Source organism: Callithrix jacchus, chromosome 4 (genome assembly GCF_049354715.1).
Source record: "Callithrix jacchus isolate 240 chromosome 4, calJac240_pri, whole genome shotgun sequence".
In the NCBI taxonomy this organism is placed as follows: domain Eukaryota; kingdom Metazoa; phylum Chordata; class Mammalia; order Primates; family Cebidae; genus Callithrix; species Callithrix jacchus.
In genome coordinates, this window is record NC_133505.1 from 43,731,838 (window position 1) to 43,752,425 (window position 20,588).

At 48.8% G+C, this 20,588-nt stretch overlaps 1 protein-coding gene across 1 annotated transcript; it reads left to right on the top strand.

The window, feature by feature from the left end:
• Positions 1–1,224: 1,224 nt before the first annotated feature.
• On the top strand, positions 1,225–18,902 carry LOC144582128 (uncharacterized). The gene is made up of 8 exons (XM_078369049.1): positions 1,225–1,311; positions 8,686–8,814; positions 8,993–9,243; positions 13,144–13,238; positions 13,394–13,557; positions 13,660–13,770; positions 18,120–18,264; positions 18,506–18,902. The coding sequence occupies exons 1-8, from the start codon at positions 1,241–1,243 to the stop codon at positions 18,641–18,643; spliced, it is 1,104 nt and encodes a 367-aa protein (XP_078225175.1). The 5' UTR covers positions 1,225–1,240; the 3' UTR covers positions 18,644–18,902.
• Positions 18,903–20,588: the final 1,686 nt, after the last annotated feature.

The window sequence follows — 20,588 nt, forward strand, 5'->3', positions numbered from 1 at the left end:
AGGGAGAAGGGGAGAAAGCCCCCGACCAACACTCCATCAGGGTCCAACCCCCATGGCCGGGCTGCTGTCAGGACCAGGTGCTGGGGACAGACTCACTGAGACAGGGAGTCAGTTCATCACCCAGCTCAAGCTTGCCATGGGGGCAGGGGTATTCTGGGGAGGGTGAATCTACTCTCCTCTGCTCTCTTCAGCCTGGTTCTTAGGGCCAGTGGATTTCCAGGAGAGCTGGCGAGCCCTGGCATCACTCAGGCCCCAGGGGGTTGCAGGGAAGAGGCATGCAGCATCTATCTGAGGAACTTGATTGAGAACTTATGGATGGGAAGATGTGCTTGGGGATAGTCCCTACCAAACAGGTGTTTCCACAGGCTTCCCGGGGACAAGGACATAGGCTCAGGGTCACTCAGGGTTAGCCCCAAGCCAGGTGAACCACCTACTCTCAATATACCCAAAAAGAAGGCTCTGATGGGCTGACTTGCTCCCATCCAATGTGGGGTGTCCTCACCACACACAGCTTTGAGCAGCCCCCTCCTGGCTACCTCTTACTCTGGCCTTTGCTATTATTCTAATTTTTAGTGACTGGGTTAGCAAGCTGATTTCATTGGCAAATACAGGCCAGGCAACAGGGACTTTTTGTGGCAAGATTTCTGGCCTGGAGGCAGGACCCCAGAGCTGTACTGAATCTGTCCAGTACAGGCCAGTTTGGATCAGCCTCCCTGTGCCCCCATCCTGCTCACGCCATCTCCCAGCCTGCTCTCTGATCTCTCCACCCGACCTTAGCTCCACAGGTGGGCTCATGTAGCTCTGGAGGTGTGAGGAGGCTCCCAAGTGGCTTCCTCAGTCATAAATACCTTCAGACAACACGTTTCTTCTCAAGCCCCAGGACTCCCAGCCTCCCAGGTCCTTAGTCCTGGGTCCTAAGTCCTCATGGCCCACTCCCAAGTCACCCAGCCTTCCCAGACAGGGAAAGTCCTTAAACTATCCCCCAAATCCCTCCACTAATTACCTAAACATCCTTAAGGGCCTTTATACCCACCCACAGCCCTGGAGCCTGGATTGGACACCCTGAGCCCCCAGCTCCCCAATCACATTGTCTAGGCCCTCCATCCCTCCCACCAGCAGGGCTGGGGCCATGGGAAGGGGCGGGCCTGGCTGTAAATCGCCTCCTCCCTTTGGCCATGCCCCCAGAGGGTGGGATAAAGGAGCACTGGGGTGGCCCGTCTCACTAAGGGCTGTAGCTGGGATGGACCCTGCAGGGCCTGATGGCAGTGGTCATGGTGGGGAGCTCAGCCGTCACTCCCAGAGGTCATGCAGGTAGGGGGCCGAGCCTCAGGGAACACAGGGGAGGTGGGGAAAAATTCGTTGGAGTTTGGTCTGGCCTCTGGACCCCAGCCTCTGAGAATTTGGGGTGCATCTGGGAAGAAGCGGCTTCCTTGCCTCCTGCCCCAAAGTTGGAAGGGTCTAGAGATTATCTTTCACCCTCTTAGAGTCTAGAGGAGGAGACTGAGACCAGAGAGTGGGGAAAAACGTACCAAGGATGCCCAGCTGTATCAGAGCCGGCTCAGGGTCTGACCATGTAGGGCAGGAATTCCCAGCTGTCCTTTTTCTATCCAACAAAGGTTTCTCTTTCCTAGAAACACCACACAGCTCCATGCGGTTAGGATTTGGCCTTCTGGTCACCTTTGTAGCTCTAGCATGTAGCATGGTGCCAGGTATTCATAAATGTTTGGACGAAACATGCCGGGTTGAACGTTGCACCGCTAGAGAGATGCCTTTGGCGCGCAGGGCGTGTCCCGCCGCCGCTGGGACCGGGGTCCGGTGCAGAGTGCCCCTCGTCCTGGGAAACAGGGTGCGGCCGGAAAGGCGGCCGCCCCCTCGCCTGTCAATTTTGCAAACAGCTGAAAGAGATCAGTTCTCCAAAGAAAACTGACTTTGGGTAAAGGAGAGGTAATGTGGGGCTTGGGTCTCACTGTGTCACGGTTTTCCCAGGCTAGAAAGGAAGCCATATAGTAAGGAGGGGAAGTTGTGGGGGGAGGAGGTTTTTTGTTGTTATTGTTTTTGAGACGGAGTCTTGCTCCGTCGCCCAGGTAGTGGTACAATATCGGCTCACTGCAGCCTTCTCCTCCCAGGTTCAAGGGATTCTCCAGCCTCAGCCTCCCGAGTGGCGGGGACTACAGGCATGCACCACCACACGCAGCTAATTTTTGTATTTTTAGTTGATACAAGGTTTCACCATGTTGGCCAGGCTGGTCTGGAATTCCCAACCTCAAGTGATCCAGCTGCCTCAACCTCCTGAACGGCTGGGATTACAGGTGTGAGCCACCGCACCCAGCCCCTAAAGGAGATTTTCAATTGTTCCTTCCTGAGGGGGACAGGAGGGTGTCAGCCTAGGCTAAATTTGGGCTCTCACTTTGTAAAAACCCTGGTCGAGGGCTCATTTGGCAGCTCCACCTGGCCCCTCCCTCCACGAACCATCCCCTTTTCCCAAACCCTCCCTTCACCTGTGTGCAATCCAATCCCTACTCCTCAGGCTCACTGTTGAGGGACCACAGCTCTTGGGTGAGCCCACCCCCTCCCTGGCTTCCCCAGTCACCGAGCCCCTTTGGCTGCCTCCCCAGGCCTGCATGACTTGTCACCTCTGGCTGCTCTATCCCTACCTCTTGGCCTGAGAACTTGGCCTGAGAGATTCTCCAAATCCAGCAGCCCTCACCCTTGACAAGTCAATCTTGGTTAATGAGAGAATTATTGGGCTGAGTGAGGACACCTGGGTGATATAGTCTTCACTCTTGTTTGGAGTCTCAGGCCAGTTACTTACCCATCTAAGGGGGTTTAAGAATGGGAAGAATGACTCCTTACTTTTAAGGCGTTGAGGATCAAATGCACTAATTTGACATTCTCCCAAACAAAATGTGTTTTATTGGTATGTTAAGAGGCATTTGGCTGGAGGACCTAATCAAGTAACAAAAAGGACAAATTTAAGGAATACTGGATTAAATCAAATTAAACCAGTTCCTTTGCAGGACTTATCAGAGCCTTTAATATGTTTACATACAATGAACACTATGCAATATGCCCCTAAGAAAATACAGAAAGAGGCCAGGCATGGTGACTCACTCCTGTAATCTCAGCACTTTGGGGACCTGAGGTGGGGGGGATCACTTGAGCTCAGGAGTTCAAGACCAGCCTGGGCACCACAGTTAGACCCTAGCTCTGCAAAACATAAAGATAAAAAAATTAGCCAGGTGTGGTAGCATGGGCCTGTAGTCCCAGCTACTTGAGAGGCTGAGGAGGGAGGATTGCTTGAGTCCCAAGAGGTCAAGGCTGGGTGTTGGAGTGAGACCCTCTCTCAAAAACGAAACAAAAAACAGAACAGTACCTGGATTATAGAAGGTGTTTGCATTTGGCCTCGGATCTCTCAGGCCACCTGCTTGGCCCTCTTCCAAGTGTACTTTGCTTCCTAAAAAAACCCCATATATATGTACACATACACACACACACACACACACACACACACACAGAGAGAGAGAGAGAGAGAGAGAGAGAGAGAGAGAGAGAAAGAGAGATGGAAGAGTTTTTCTTTTTTTATTTTTTTTTGAGACAGAGTTTCACTCTTGTTGCCCAGGCTGGAGTGCAATGGCATGATCTTGGCTCACTACAACCTCTGCCTCCTGGGTTCAAGCAATTTCCCCGCATTCACCAGCCCAGGCTTCAGCCTCCCAAGTAGCTGGGACTACAGGCACATGCTACCATGCCCAGCTAATTTTGTATTTTTAGTAGAGACGGGGTTTCTCCATGTTGATCAGGCTGGTTTTGAACTCCCAACTTCAGGTGATCTGTCTGCCTCGGCCTCCAAAAATGCTGAGATTCCAGGCATGAGCCACCTCTCCCTGCCTGAAGAGTTTTTCAATTTGATTTAATCATAAAGCCCCTACCCTCTGTTTCTGTGGCTCATCAAATGGGCAGAGAGTCCCTCTGGATGTGCTGGGAGAGCTCTCACTGGACTTTTTGGGCTAATGAAGGAGCTAGGGCGGTGGCCTTTAACAGTCCTCGAGGTCAGCCTCATTAGTGGCCTTTAGAAAAAGGCAAAGCTTTTCCAGCACATCCCCCATTGGTGGACAGTAGACATGAAGCCTGCAAGTCCCTTGCTCTGAGGGTTACTGGCTCCTTCCCTGTGAGATGAGAGGCTCCTCCTTTCAGGCTCACCCCTTTCACAGTGACTGTCACCTCCACCCACCCCTGAACCCCCACCCCCAAGCCCTCCCTAGCTTTGGCTACCACCCACTAATATAATCCCTACTGCAACCCAGCCTCCTCCTGTCTGTTTCCCCCGCATTCACCAGCCCAGGCATCTTCCAACATTTTTACTTGGAAACATCCTAAAAGAGATTTGGAAAATTCTGTATCCCCTCAACACTCTAAGTTATCTGATGGTTTTCATCATAAACATAAATGCTTGCAAAAGTTCTACTATTTTCTTTTTTTGAGACAGAGTTTCCCTCTGTCACCCAGGCTGGAGTGAAGTGGTGCAATCTCGGCTCACTGCAATCTCCACCTCCCTGATTCAAGCAATTCTCCTGCCTCAGCCTCCCGAGTAGCTGGGATCACATGCATGCACCACCATGCCTGATGATTTTTTTAATTTTTAGTAGAGACAGGGTTTCACCATATTGGCCAAGCTGGTCTTGAACTCCTGACCTCAGGTGATCCACTCACCTTAGCCTCCCGAAGTGCTGGGATTACAGGCGTGAGCCACCGCACCCAGCCTATAACCTGATTTTTTTTTTTTTGAGATGGAGTCTCCCTCTGTTGCCAGGCTGGAGTGCAGTGGCATCATCTTAGCTCACTGCAACCTCTGCCACCAGGTTCAAGCGATTCTCCTGCCTCAGCCTCTTGAGTAGCTAGGACCACAAGTATGCACCACCAGGCCTGGTGAATTTTTTTGTATTTTTAGTAGAGACAGGGTTTCATGTTGGCCAGGTTGGTCTCAAACTCCTGACCTCAAGGGATCCGCCTGCCTCAGCCTCCCAAAATACTGAGATTACAGGTGTGAGCCACCGTGCCTGTTGGCCTATGTTTAGTGATACATGAAAGCACTTGGAAATCTTGATCACATAATAAGCGGATGGGAATGAAAGATGCTTTGCTGTAGCAGTGACACTCAGTTCTTTGAATTTCCTCTGATAAATGCCAAAAATTACATACTGCTGTGTTATCACAAATTACTGTTTAATGCTTACACCCCTGGCTCTCAGCAGCTCTTGTAAAAATAACAATTATTATTTTATTGTAAGTATATGATTATGTAATGATATAATAATTGTACTAGTGATTATTATTTTTTTTTTTGAGAAGGAGTCTCGCTTTGTCGCCCAGGCTGGCGTGCAGTGGTGTGATCTTGGCTCACTGCTACCTTCGCCTCCCAGGTTCAAGTGATTCTCTTGCCTCAGCCTCCTCAGTAGCTGGGATTACAGGCACATGCCACCATGCCCCGCTAATTTTTGTATTTTTAGTAGAGACAGGCTTTCACCATGCGGGTCAGGCTGGTCTTGAACTCTAGACCTCGTGATCTGCCCGCCTCAGCTTTCCCAAAGTGCTGGAATTACAGATGTGAGCCACTGTGCCCGCCCACTAGTGATGATTATTACTAGTACCTCCTTAAAGGCCTTTCCTGACCTCCCACCCTGCCATCCACTCTATCACTATTGACTGTTTCCGTCGGAAATGTGCTACAATCTGCATTAGTCTTGGTTATTTATGTGTGTGTTGTAGGGCCTGGACTGGGGAAGGCAAATGAGATAAATTGCATAGGGTTGGATCCTGTCTTTATTCAAGAATTTGATTTTTTTTTTTTTTTTTTTGAGACGGAGTTTTGCTCTTGTTACCCAGGCTGGAGTGCAATGGCACGATCTTGGCTCACCGCAGCCTCCCAGGTTCAAGCAATTCTCCTGCTTCAGCCTCCCGAGTAGCTGGGACTCCAGGTACGCACTACCATGCCCAGCTAATTTTTTTGTATTTTTAGTAGAAACGGGGTTTCACCTTGTTGACCAGGATGGTCTCGATCTCTTGACCTTGTGATCCACCCGCCTCAGCCTCCCAAAGTGTTGGGATTATAGGCCTGAGCCACCATGCCCGGCCTTGATTTTTTCTTTTTTTTTCTTTTTGAGATAGGATCTTGCTCTGTCACCCAGGCTGGAGTGCAGTGGCACCACCTCAGCTCACTGCAGCCTTAACCTTTTGGACTCAAGCAATCCTCCCACCTCAGCTTACTGAGTAGCTGGGACCACAGGTGCACACCACCACGCCTGGCTAATATTTTGTATTTTTAGTATAGATAGGGTCTCGCCATGTTGGCCAGGCTGGTCTTGAACTCCTGAGCTTAAGCAATCCCGAGGTACTGGGATTACAGATGTGAGCCACTGTGCCTGGCCTGAAAGTTTCATATTTTGTTCATGGATATTTCTGCATTGATTTTGATCTTTTAAAATACTGTTCTAGGCCGGGTGTGGTGGCTCATGCCTGTAATCCCAGCACTTTGGGAGGCCGAAGCAGGTGTTTCACAAGGCCAGGAGTTTGAGACCAGCCTGACCAACATGGTGAAACTCTGTCTCGATAAAAATATAAAAATTAGCTGATCATGGTGGCTTGTGCCTATAATCCTAGCTACTCAGGAGGCTTAGGCAGGAAAATCACTTGAACTGGGTAGGCGGAGGTTGCAGTGAGCTAAGATCACACCACTGCACTCCAGCCTGGGTGACAAGAGTGAAACTCCATCTCAAAATAAAATAAAATAAAATATTGCTCTATACTATTATTATCCCACATGAAGTGCCCAGGGCAGGGACAAGGACAGAGGCTGCATTCTAGTCCATTGAGAGCAGGCTGGCCCAGCCCAAGCTGAGGGTCTGCCAGAGTGAGAGAAATAAAATACTGTTTCTTGAGCCAGGCACAGTGGCTCATGCCTATAATCCCAGCACACCTGTAATCCCACCCACTCAGGTTGGTGGATCACCTGAGATTGGGAGTTCGAGACCAGCCTGACCAACATGGAGAAATACCATCTCTACTAAAAATACAAAATTAGCTGGGCATGGTGGTGCATGCCTGTAATTTCAGCTACTCAGGAGGCCGAGACAGGAGAATCGCTTGAACCTGGGAGGCGGAGCCAAGATGGCATCATTGCCCTCCAGCCTGGGCAACAAGAATGAAACCTCGTCTCAAAAAAAAAAAAAAAATTATTTCTCTTGGTTACTTAGTTCTTTTGGCAGCCCCTGGAATTTCGTGTCCAAGGCGAGTGCGTCTCTCACTTGCCCTAGTCCTGGCTCTGGTTTCTTGGTTCTTGGCTGGAGTCATAGAGTTATCATGCAGAGGCTCCACACACTGTTATAAACGAAGGACCATGTGACTGACAATCTGGCATCCTCACCAACAAGAGCGGGCCCTGTCACCGTATCTCCTTTCCTGTGCCTGCTTCTCTGCTAGCACCTTGCACTTGGACACCTTGGAGAAGAGGCGTGAACCACACTATGGCAGAGCCTTGGCTTGGGCTGGGCCAGCCTGCTTTCATGGGACTAGAATGCAGCATGACAGCACTGAGTTCCTCTCTACCTTGTACCTGTCCCAGACCCCCGGCCTAGGGCTGGACACTGAGAAGATTCTTACTAAACAAAGTCTTGCCCAGCTCATCCTCCCCTCACTCTTCTCTACCTCTCACCTGGCTTGCTATGGGCCAGGGACTTTACAGACAGCATCTTGTCTAAGTTTGACATCACCCCATGAAGTGGATCTTACTATTATCCCCATTTAACAAATGAGAACTCTGAGGCATGGGAAAGTTCAGTGACTTGTCCAAGCTCACATAACCAAGTAGTGGTACCAGGCAGAACTGGCTATATAACTTGTGGGACCCAGTGCAAAATGAAAACGTGGGCCTCTGTTAAACTATTAATCATTTCAAGACCAGGACAGAAGAGCATTAATGCAAGAGTAGGGCCCCTGCGTGATTGGATAGGTCCACACTGGTGAAGCTAGGCCTGGTGGTAGAATGTGAACCCAGAATTCTGACTCCAGAACTCACGATTCTATGTTTGGGGAGCATAATGGTAATCACTGTGATCACTGAGCACCTGCTATGTGGATTGTGAAAATCTTAAAAACTGTTGCAACAACTCAGCAGGGGCTAGGCATTGTTATCCTTTTTTTTTTGAAACGGAGCTTCACTCTTATTGCCCAGACTGGAGTGCAGTGGTGTGATCTTGGCTCACTGCAACCTCCACTTCCCAGGTTCAAGTGATTCTCCTGCCTTACTCTCCCAAGTAGCTGGGATTACAGGCATGTGCTACCATGCCAGGCTATTTTTGTGTTTTTAGTAGGGACAGAGTTTTGCTATGTTGGTCAGACTGGTCTCGAACTCCTGACCTCAGGTGATCCACCTGCCTCAGCTTCCCAAAGTACTGGAATTACAAGTGTGAGCCACCATGCCCAGCCTATTACCCCCCTTTTAAGAGTGAGGAAACAAAGCTTTAGAGAAGGTGAGTTATTTGCCTAGTGTTCCCCAGTGTGGTCAAGATTTAAACACCAGATGAATTCCAGAGCCTGTGTTCCTCTCCCTGAGGCAGACAGCCTCTGTCTATAAGGATCACAAAGGCAGGAACTAAAACAGGGCTGGGCATGACTCAGATACTCCCTTAGGAACTTTGTTTTCCCGGCCCATCACTGGGGGCCGAGGCATCGCTTTGCTCATGATGGAAAAGTGTCCCAGGTCTGCAAGTACTTCGAGGAAGTCTTCTGCTTCCATGGACATCGTGGAGATGGATGCAGGTAAGCCCATCTTCTTCCCCTCTGGGAGTGGTGTTAGGGTGTGAAAAGATCATCCCTTCACAAATCATGTATCTTCCCAGAACTGCTTCTCCCAACTCAGCTCCAACTTCTAGGCTGAGCTGGCTCTGAGCCCTGGAGGACTGTCCCTGTCTCCTCACTCTCTTCTTCCCCACTACAGCTGTCAGTACCCAAAGCTCCCCGGCCCCCTGGAATGGGATCGTCGCCATTCAGAGCCACACGTCACTCTGCCAGACCCCCACCTAGGACTGGCCCGCAGAGGATCCGAGCCCACCTACTTGCCCTCTGTGGCTGTGGCTGTGGGCTGGGGCTGGGCCAGGGCCTCGTGGAGTGCAGAGCCTGGCCTGGAGGGGCTGGCCAGAAAGGATGAGGACATTGGTGGCAGCTCCTGGAAGTCCCTGCCTTCATCATGTGAGTTATCAGGGGCACCACAGGTGGGCACAAGTGGGAACTGAGACTAGGGACCCTGCTCTGCCTCTGAGCAGGGTTTATGTTTTCATCCTTTTCCCCTTCCTCTTCAAGATTCCCAGCTGGAGGGAAAGTTTCCTCTAGTTCTGTTGCTCTCTGTGTTCTAAAAGCAGAATCCATGGTGCCTAAGCAGTCAAAGCCCCTAGTTCCAAATGTGGGCCCTTCCGTCTAGTAGCTGTGTGATCTTGGCCAAGTCACTTAACCTCTCTAGCCTCGGTTTCCTCATCTACAAAACAGCATTGATAATAGTACTTAACTCACAGGGTCATTTTGAGAGTTAATATGCTTAGCACAGTACCTGGTACAGAGTTAACTTACCTTAGCACTTAATGTTAGTGGCTATATATTTATTTATTTGAGATAGGGTCTCCCTCTGTCACCCAGGCTGGAGTACAGTGATGTGATCTCAGCTTACTGCAACCTCTGCCTCCTGGGTTCAAGTGATTCTTCTGCCTCAGCCTCCTGAGCAGCTGGGAGTACAGGCACATACCACCACAGGTCAGCTAATTTTTGTAGTTTTAGTAGAGATGGGGTTTTACCATATTGGTCAGGCTCGTCTCAAACTCCTGACCTCAGGTGATCCACCCACCACTACCTCCCAAAGTGCTGGGATTACAGGAGTGAGCCACGAAGCCCAGCCTGGTTACTTTAAAAATTATTGCTCTCTGCCAGGCACGATGGCTCACGCCTATAATCCCAGCACTTTGGGAGGCCTAGGCGGGTGGATCACGAGGTCATGAAATCGAGACCATCCTGGTCAACAAGGTGAAACCCCGTCTCTACTAAAAATACAAAAATTAGCTGGGCATGGTGGTGCATGCCTGTAGTTCCAGCTACCCGGGAGGCTGAGGTAGGAGAATTGCCTGAACCCAGAAGGCGGAGGTTTCGGTGAGCCGAGATCGTGCCATTGCACTCCAGTCTGGGTAACAACAGTGAAACTCCATCTCAAAAAAAAAAAAATTATTGCTCTAAGTCAGTGTTATTCAGAATATATAGAAATATAGTCACATGTAATTTTTATAACAGGTTTATTGAAATATAATTCACAAACCAAAAAATCAACAATTTGAAGTATATAATTCAGTATGTTAATTCACACAGTTATGCAAACATTACCACTATCTAATTTTAGAACATTTTAATTATCTCATTAGCAGTCAGTTTCATCTACCCCCTCCCAGCCCCTGGTAATCACGAGTCCACATTCTGTCTCTGTGGTTTGCCTGTTCTGAACTTTTCACATGAATGGAATCTTACAATATGTGGCCTATTGTGTCTGGCTGCTTTCACTGAGTGTGATGTTTTCTAGGTTCATCCATGTTGTAGCATGTATCAATACTTCATCCATTTTTATGGCCAAGTAATATTCCATTGTATATATATACCGCATTTCGTTCATCCATTCATTTGTTGATGGACATTTGGGTTTTTGCTTCTTTTTTTTTTTAATCCATTCATTTATTGATGGACATTTGAGTTTTTCCTTCTTCTTTTAAATTAATTTTTTTTATAAAGATGGGATCTCTGGCTGGGCGTGGTGGCTCACGCCTGTAATCCAAGCACTTTGGAGGCCAAGGCGGGCGGATCACCTAAGGTCGGGCATTCAAGACCAGCCTGACCAACATGGTGAAACCCTGTCTTTAAAAAAATAAAAAATAAATAAAGATGGGATGTCGCTATGCTGCCCACACTGTTTCTGAACTCCTGGGCTCAAGAGCACCTCCTGCCTCAGTCTCCCCAATTTTTTTCTGCTTTTTGGCTGTTGTGAGCAATGCTCCTTTGAGCATTCATCTATGAGCTTTTGTGACAAATATTTTCACTTCTTTTATGTATATATCTAGGGTGGAATTGCTGGATTACGTGTCAATGCTTTAATATTTCAAGGAACTGCCAAATTGTTTTGCAAGGAACTGCACTCTAGCCTTGGCAACAGAATTAGACCCTGTCTCAAAAAAAATTATTAATAAAATATTTTAGAGTCTTTTTTTTTTTTTTTTTTTTTTTTTGAGACTAAATCTCACTCTGTCACCAGGATGGAGTGCACTGGTGCAATCTCGGCTTGCTGCAACCTCCACCATCCAGGTTCAACTGATTCTCCTGCCTCAGCCTCCTGAGTTGCTGGTACTACAAGCATGTGCCACCACGCCCAGCTATTTTTTTTTTTTTCTTTTGAGACGGAGTTTCGCTTTTGTTACCCAGGCTGGAGGGCAATGGTGCGATCTCAGCTCACTGCAACCTCTGCCTCCTGGGTTCAGGCAATTCTCCTGCCTCAGCCTCCTGAGTAGCTGGGATTACAGGCACGCGCCACCATGCCCAGCTAATTTTTTGTATTTTTAGCAGAGATGGGGTTTCACCATGTTGGCCAGAATGGTCTCGATCTGTTGACCTCATGATCTGCCTGCCTCGGCCTCCCAAAGTGCTCGGTTTACAGTGTGAGGCCCACACACGGCCCTAGAGTCCTTCTTTGTATTAAGTTTTAAAACTTAATACAAAGATCAAGATGGCAGGCAAGGGCATGAGCTATTTTCATAGTTCTTGTGTATTTTTTACTTATTTTGTATTTATTTTTAAATTTTAAATTTTTCTTTTTTTTTTTTTTGGAGACGGAGTTTCACTCTTGTTGCCCACGCTGGAGTGCAACGGTGTGATCTTGGCTCACTATAACCTTTGCCTCCCAGGTTCAAGCAATTCTCCAACCTCAGCTTCCTGAGTAGCTAGGATTACAGGCATGTGCCACCATGCCCAGCTAATTTTGTATTTTTTTTGAGATGGAGTCTTGCTCTGTTGCCAGGCTGGAGTGCAGTGGCGCAGTCTCAGCTCACTGCAATCTCTGCCTCCTGGGTTCAAGCAATTCTTCTGCCTCAGTCTTCCGAGTAGCTGGGACCAGAGGTGCGTGCCATCATGCCCGGCGAATTTTTTATTTTTAGTAGAGACTGGGTTTCACCATGTTGGCCAGGATGGTCTCAATCTCTTGACCTTGTGATCCACTCACCTCGGCCTCCCAAAGTACTGGGATCACAGGCATGAGACACCGCACCCTGCCTAATTTTGTATTTTTAGTAGAGATGGGGTTTTTCCAGGTTGGTCAGGCTGGTCTCAAACTCTCGACCTTAGGTGATTCGCCTTCCTCAGCCTCTCAAAGTGCTGGGATTATAAGCGTGAGCCACTGGACCTGGCCTACTTTTTATTTTTGGTAGAGACAGAGTTTCACCATGTTGTCCAGACTGGTCTCCAACTCCTGAGCTCAAGTGATCTACCCATCTTGGCCTCCCAAAGTTCTGGGATTACAGGCAGGAGCCACCATGCCTAGCCCTGTTTTCTACTTATAGTAGGTGTCAACTCAGACTTGCTCCATTTCAGTTGCTCAAGAGCCACATGTGGCTCATGGTTACTGTATTGGACAGGGCAGTTCTAAATGGCTATATGAGAGGCTTGTTTTTTTTTTGAGATGGACTCTCACTTTGTTGACACACTGGAGGGCACTGGCATGATCTCGGCTCACTGCAATCTCTGCCTCCTGGATTCAAGCAATTCTCCTGCCTCAGCCTCCCGAGTAGCTGGGATTACAGGCACACACCACCACACCTGGGTAATTTTTGTATTTTTACTAGAGACAGGGTTTCGCCATGTTGGCCAGGCTGCTCTCCAACTCCTGACCTCAGGTGAGCCACCCACCTCTGTCTCCCAAAGTGCTGAGATTACAGGTGTGAGCCACTGAGCCTGGCCTACTTCTGAGTGGACTCTAAGCCACTTGGGGGCAGGACTTGGGTTACCACAGAGCCGTGCATGCAGGAAGCACTCAGTGGTTGCCACAGGAGTGAGTGGATACCGTTTTCCCAACAGCTGCTGACGGGGATCATGGCTACTCCCAGGAGTCTCTGCCAAAGTTCCACCTTGTACAAGAGCTCACGGCACCACTTCAGAGCCTGGACCTTGAGGTGCAGCAGATAGTGGGTGAGGGGTGGTGACAGATGGCTTTCTGAGCCTCTAGGACACCCAGACCTGCTGGGGGAGAAGGGGCTGGTGGCCCTGGGGCTGAATGTGGGGGTGTGGGTGGAGTGTCTGACCCTGGCTCTGGCTGCCCTGGATGCAGGACAGTCAGAATGTGGTGTGTGGCATCTGCATGGACAAAGTGTGGGACAAGCCGGAGGCCCAGCGGATCTTTGGCATCCTGCCCAACTGTAGCCACGCCCACTGCCTGGGCTGCCTGCGTACCTGGCGGAAGAACCGGCAGGATTTCCCATTGGATGTCATCAAGTCAGTGTCGTGGAGGGGCCGGCAGGGAGGGAGGGAAACGCCCAGGGAGGAGGCTGGGGCCTGTGACTATTCTCCCACCTTCCACCCCACCCTACCCCTCAGGGCCTGTCCCCAGTGCCGTGTCCATTCCAGCTACATCATCCCCCACAAGTTCTGGGTGAGCAAGGGGGCTCAGAAGGAGCAACTCATCAGGAACTTCAAGGCTCGGACCAGGTGAGGCTGCAGAGGGAACAAGACTCAGGGTTAGGGAAGAGGAAAAGGTAGCCCCTGATTCATTCTGGTTCAGCCATGGTTCCCAGCCAGTGAAACCCCCAAACCCTGAAGTTTAGAGTGACCAAGATGGCAGGCAAGGCCATGAACTATTTTCATGATTTTAGAAAGCCCAGTTAATAAGGCCAGGCATGGTGGCTCATACCTATAATCCCAGCACTTTGGGAGGCCAAGGCGAGTAGATCGCCTGAGGTCAGGAATTTGAGACCAGCCTGGCCAGCATGGTGAAACCCCATCTCTACTTAAAATGCAAAAATTAGCCGGGCATGGTGGCACGTACCTGTAATCCCAGCTACTTGGGAGGCTGAGACAGGAGAAGCACTTGAATCCTGGAGGCGGAGGTTGCAGTGAGCCGAGATTGTGCCATTGTACTCCAGCCTGGACAACAAGAGCAAAACTCTGTCCCCCGCGCCCCACAAAAGAAAGCCCAGTTAGTAAATGGGAAGTGGGCCAGGCTCAGTGGCTCATACCTGTAATCTCAGCACTTTGGGAGGCCGAGGTGGGCAGATCAACTGAGGTTTGGGAGTTCGAGACCAGCCTAACCAACATGGTGAAACCCCATCTCTACTAAAAATACAAAAAGTAGCCAAGTGTGGTGGTGGGTGCCTGTAATCCCAGCTACTTGGGAGGCTGAGGCAGGAGAATTGCTTGAACCTGGGAGGCAGAAGCTGCAATGAACTGAGATCATGCTACTGCACTACAGCCTGGGGGACAAAGTGAGACTCCATCTCAAAAAATAAAAATAAACAGAGAGTAGTTGAGGTAGCAGAAGGAACACCAGCGCTAATTTTCTTTTCTAACTTGGCTCAGAATCAACTCAGAGCAGCTCTGGTTCTCTGTACCATGAGGAGCCCTGCTTGGCTTTTATTTCCAATTTGTCATAAGGACAGGAAAATAAACTGGTATGAATCCATGTTATTTGCTTAGCTGCTCTTTGAAAACATGAGGGGGCTGAAAGGCCACCTTTGGAGATGGAGAAATGTTGGATAGGTCTGAATCTCTTGTGGAGGGTAAGCACTTACCCAAAATCTGGAATTAGCTGCAATTCCAAGTTCCTAATTCAACCTTCCCACAGGGTTTACTACACTTGATCTATGCAAAGTGTATTTGGGTAAAGGGAGGGATAAAGAAGGTCTTATCTTCACCCAGGAGATAGTTGGCCCTGTTCTGGAGACACCTTTGAGTGTTAATAGCTGCACTGACAAAATTACTGAAGGAAAAACTAACTCGAGTAAATCTTACAGAAGGGAAAGTATTTGAGCTACACATGGGAAGAAGAACAGGGCTTCTCAGGAGGAGAAAAATGAGGACGCCCCAGGCAGAGAGAGGTAGAAGTGAGGAAATACAGTTAATCTTTGAAAGTCACAGAGATTAGGGGCACTGAGCCCCATGCAGTAGAAAATCTATGTATAACTTCTTTTTATTGTTGTTGAGACAGAGCCTCATTCTGTCGCCCAGGCTGGATTGCAGTGGTGCAATCTAGGCTCACTGCAACCTCAGCCTCCTGCACTTAAGCAATCCTCCCCGGTAGCTGGCACTATAGGCATGCCTGGCTAATTTTCGTATTTTTTGTACAGACATAGCCACCATGCCTGGCTAAATTTTGTATTTTTTGTAAAGACATAGTTTTCCCATATTTCCCAGGCTGGTCTCGAACTGCTGAGGTCAAGCAATCTGCCCACGTCTGTAGGGCTGATGGCCCCACAGGGTCGTGGGGTGAGCCTTATGCTGTGCCGAGGCACAGGATCCGAGAAATAAAGAGACAGGACACAGAAGTACAAGAAAAACGCAGCTGGGCTCGGGGGCCCACACCACCTATAAGCAGAGTCAGGCGAGGCCCCAATGTCCAGAAGTATGAATATTTATTGTGTATAGGTTAGGGGGCAGGGCAGTGAGTGAAATCATCTTTAAGGATAGTGATAGGGTTGTGAGCAATAAAACATGGGGTCCACCCCCATTGGGTCACCTAGGCCAGGAGATGGACAGTGCACAGCAAGGGGACCATTCCCACGAAGGCAAGGGCCGTGCGCAGTAAGGGGTCCACCCCCATTAGGTCACCGAGGTTTGAAGGTGGGCCGTGCATAGTGTGCAATACTTCTATCTATGGTCAAACTACTTCTAAGAAGATTTATAGGAGGATGCTTTAAGTCACATAGCAGTGACAGAGCTGTCAGGGTTACTGCCACCGTCTGGCAGCTTCCAATAGGTTCTATGGGAAGATGCTTTTCAAGCAGCACTGTAGCAAGAGCTGATAAAGTTCAGTCACCGAGGTGGATTGCTGTTCTGAGGGCAGCCTTCCACAAGAACTGGAGCAAGGTCCTACAACTCCTTTATCAGGAGGAGTGGCTCTCGCCCCAAGCCTGCCATACAGCGGGTATCTTTACAATACTGAACGCTGGCGCCTGGGCCATGGATTCTTGTCCTGGCATAACTGTTTTTCCCTTAAATCATGCTCTGCACTGTGTCTGCTCTAGATATTTCTCCGATTCTTATTCCTTAATTCATGCTCTGTACTGTGTCCACTCTAGGCATTCCTCCGATATGAACTAAGATATAATTATAGGTATATATGTAGGGAAACATTCTTTAGGCACTCATACTATTAACTATTATATGATTATATAGAGAGGATTATATAAAGGGATTCGTCAAGCCCTATTTCTATAAACTAATATATGATTATATAAGGATTATATAAAAGGAAATAGCTGAGTAGTAACACTATAAAGTGAGATATTCCTCAAGCCCTAACTGTGCTAGGGTTCTACTTAGCTCTCATTCCTCGGTGTCTATATGGGGGGTTACCCACACATGTCAGCCTCCCAAAGTGCTGGAATGACAGGCATGAGTCACCACACCTGGCCATGTATAACTTCTGACTCCCCCAAAACTTTACTACAACGTACTGCTGACCAGAACCCTTTCAGACAACATGAAGTCAATACGGACTTTGTATGTTATGTGCGTTATATAACATATGTATTCTTATGATAAAGTGAGCTAGAGAAAAGAAACATTAAAATCATAAGGAAGAGAAAATACATTTACTATTCATTAAGTGGAAGTGGATTATCATAAAAGACTTCATTCTCATTGTCTTCGAATTGAGTAGGAGGAGGAAGAGGAAGAGGAGGGAATTGGTTTTGCTGTGTCCAGGATCTTGTCTGCATATAGGCTGCCCCAGGTGGTTCAAGCCTGTGTGGTTCAACAGCAACTGTACTGGTGCTGGGCCACCATTTGGAAGTTTCCCAAGGGGAACACTCAGGCCCGGATGTGATAGGAGGTGACATAGATGGAGGTTTATTGTGTGACAGGCTTTGTACATCGTAAACTGCAAGAAGCAGGTACTCTTACTATCTTCATACTGTAGAAGAAGAAACTGCGGGGCCGGGCATGGTGGCTCAAGCCTGTAATCCCAGCACTTTGGGAGCCTAAGGGAGAGGAACTCTTGAGCCCAGGAGTTGAGACCAGCCTGGGCAATATGGTGAAACTCCATCTTTACAAAAAATATAAAAATTAGCCAGGCATGGTGGTGCATGCCTAGTCTCAGCTACTCAGGAGGCTGAGGGAAGGAGGATCACCTGAGCCCCAGGAGGTCAAGGCTGCAGGGAGCTGTGACCATGCCACTGCACTCCAGCCTAGGTGACAGAGCAAGAACCCTGTCTCAAAAAAAAAAAGCCAGGTGAGGTGGCTCACGTCTGTAATCCCAGCACTTTGGGAGGCCAAGGCAGATGGATCACTTGAGATCAGGAGTTTGAGACCAGCCTGGCCAATATGGTGAAACCCGTCTCTACTAAAAATACAAAAATTAGCCCAGTGTGGTGGTGTGCACTTGTAGTCCCAGCTTAGGAGGCTGAGACAGGAGAACTGCTTGAACCTGGGCAGCCACAGGCAGGGTCAGACACTCCACCCACACTCCCACATTCAGCCCCAGGGGATGCAGAGGTTGCAGTGAGCTGAGATTACGTCACTGCACTCCAGCCTGGGTAACAGAACAAGACTGTATTAAAACAAACAAACAAAAAACCTAAAAGAGGTTCCCAGGGCCACTCTACTCCTGACCCAAAGGGAGACTGAGCATTACAGAAAGGCGCCCCTTAAGATACTTTACTGCCATCTGCTGGAAGATAGAATAAATGTAAAATCTACACTATGACGTTAATGGTGTCCACTTAGATGCGGGGCTTTGGTGCTGTGTACAACCTGCCCAACCTTATGTGTCAGTGTTGAGTGCCCCTAGTTCTTGGGGTAACAGGGCTTGAAGGCAATGGTCATCTTCTTCCCTCTCATAGCCAGATACTATGTCGGTTCTTCGTGCGAGGGAATGGCCGCTGCCCCTTCAAATCTGAGTGTATCTACCTGCACCAGCTCCCAGCTAAGGCCCTGACCTCCAGTTCTCGTTGGCCTAAGAGAGTGCACCTGGCCTCTGGGAGTGAGGTGGTAACTGCAGGGGTATGGGGCAGGGGAGGCTGCTGGTCATGGCTTCTAATAAATGTTTGTGATAAATGTAAAACGTATGGATGGTGTCTATGATGTAATATGGTGCCTACTTAGATGTGGCACATTTGTGCTGTGTACAGCTTGCTTGACCTTATATGTGAGTCTTGAGTTCCTTCATTCCTGGGGCAACTGGTGTTAAAGTTGATGGGTTTTCACTCATTTTTCTTTCTATTCCCAGGTGCCAGGCCCAGCGTCGTTCCTAAGGGGTGCTGAGCCACAGTACAATGCGTTCTTCACAAACAGTGCCCTGGCTGTGACTTTCTGGGGTTCTGAACTCCTGCAGGACCCCAGCAGTTCTTGCTATGGTCTTCTGTAATCAGGATCAGCTTGAGGGAGATTGGAGTGGGGGAAGGCGTTTCTAGGTGGTAGATCTTTCCCTTTTTGGGTTTGGTGGGGGGCAAAAATAGCAAGCCCTCCACCCCCATGAACTGTAGCAGTGACACAGATGGGGACATGGGCGAGTTGCGGGGGAGGCTCCTAGCATGAGGAAGGCTCAAAACCTCTCACCAGGGCCTTGGTTTTTAACTTTGCTCTTTTGTAGAATGACTCTGAAAGAAAACTAATAAAATGTACTAAGTTATCATTGCTGGTGTGTGAAGAGTGCTCTGCCCATGGCCCAGCCCTACTGCCAAGGGCAATAAGTCTGCTTCTGCATTCAATCTGTTGCAATATTACCTGTTACTTAGCTTCTGGAAAACTTCATGGTGCATTCATAAGAGAGTAAGAGTGGAAATGGCAAATAACATCTTTGTATTATGAAAATAGTAGTAACCTCATGAAACTTGTGAAAGGGACTCGGGGATCCACAAGGGTTCTTGAGCCGTGTTTAGAACTTTTCCTCCCTGTTCCCTTTCAAATGGCTAGAAGCCACAGCCCCTCAGAGTAAAGCTGTAGGTGAGAATGCGCTGGGCACTGCAGGCTGTTTAGCATTCTTGGCCCTGCCTACTATTCATCAGGTCCCATCCCTCTAAGGCTTGTCATCAAAGACCCAAAACACCCCCTGTAAAGTTAGAGCTGCTTACCTGAAACAAGGTGTCTGGAAGAAACTTCTTTCTTGTTATTTTGGTCTTTGCAAAGCAGCCATTGTCTAAGAAATATCACTAGTCTTTCCTTACTGCTCCCTTGAAATCATTTTGGAAAAAATGAAAAGTTTGGCTCAAATAGAGATCAGTTCAAGCTCCAAATACTCCCATGGCTTTCCATATTATTCAGAGTGAAAGCCCAAGTCCTCTCTGTGACCTCAGGGCTCACAAGATTTGACCTGGTTCCTACTCTGACCTCAACTCCTATTACCCTCCAGCAAGTACCCTCTGCTCTAATCATGCTTTCTCCCTGAGCCTTTGCACTTGCTGCCCCCCACCCCCACCCACCCAGGGAGGACTGAATTGGTTATCTCCCAGACTTCTATCTGGCTTGCCAACCTCATCTTCACATTCATCTTGCCTGACCATCCTATTTAAAAGCACCTCGTGCTATCTCCTGCTGGTGCTATATTCTTTTTGAACACTTACCGCAAACATTGTTTAATTTGCTTTCTGTTTCTCACCAGTTGTGTGACAATGAGGGCCAGGATCTTCGTTTTGTTCCCAGTATCCCCAGTCCCTAGGTGCTCAGTAAACATTTCCTGAATGAATGGATGTGTGTGGCAGCAAAAGCTGAGACAGGAAATACAAGCTGGCCCCCAAAGCAAGGTTTAGGAGGCACTGTGGGGCTCCTCTCCCTTACTTCCTACCCTCTGCAGTGATCCCACCCTTGGCTGGAAGCCTGCCTTCTCCAGTGGACTTCCTTAAACAACCCTAGGAAGTGGAACCACACCTGTCCCCCTATAAACAACCAGAGCAACGCTACTTCTTGGTCTTTGGGAGGAAGTTCAGAAGAAAGTCTTTGAACATATTGATGGTGTTAGGTTTTACTGCGACCTCATTCCCAGGGATGTTTGTATATCAAATACTATTTCTGGAGAGGACTGAAACTCAAGTGATGGCAGTTTTTGGCCTATGGAAGAGGTAAAGCTAACTGGGGTGGTAAATTGTGGTCAAATCCTATGGTGAAGTCCATGATCTACAAGCAACATGCCGTCAGCTTAAATACAGCGCGGGTCCTCCAGTACAACAGGACCCCTGACATCCACTCCACTACTTTAGGGCGTGATGAGACAGGGAAAGGGCTGGGGCCGGCAGCGGCGGATCCGCCCATCCATCAAGCCCCACCCCACCCCGTTCCAGGCTCTCTAGCCGGACTCGGCTTACAAACTAACCCCT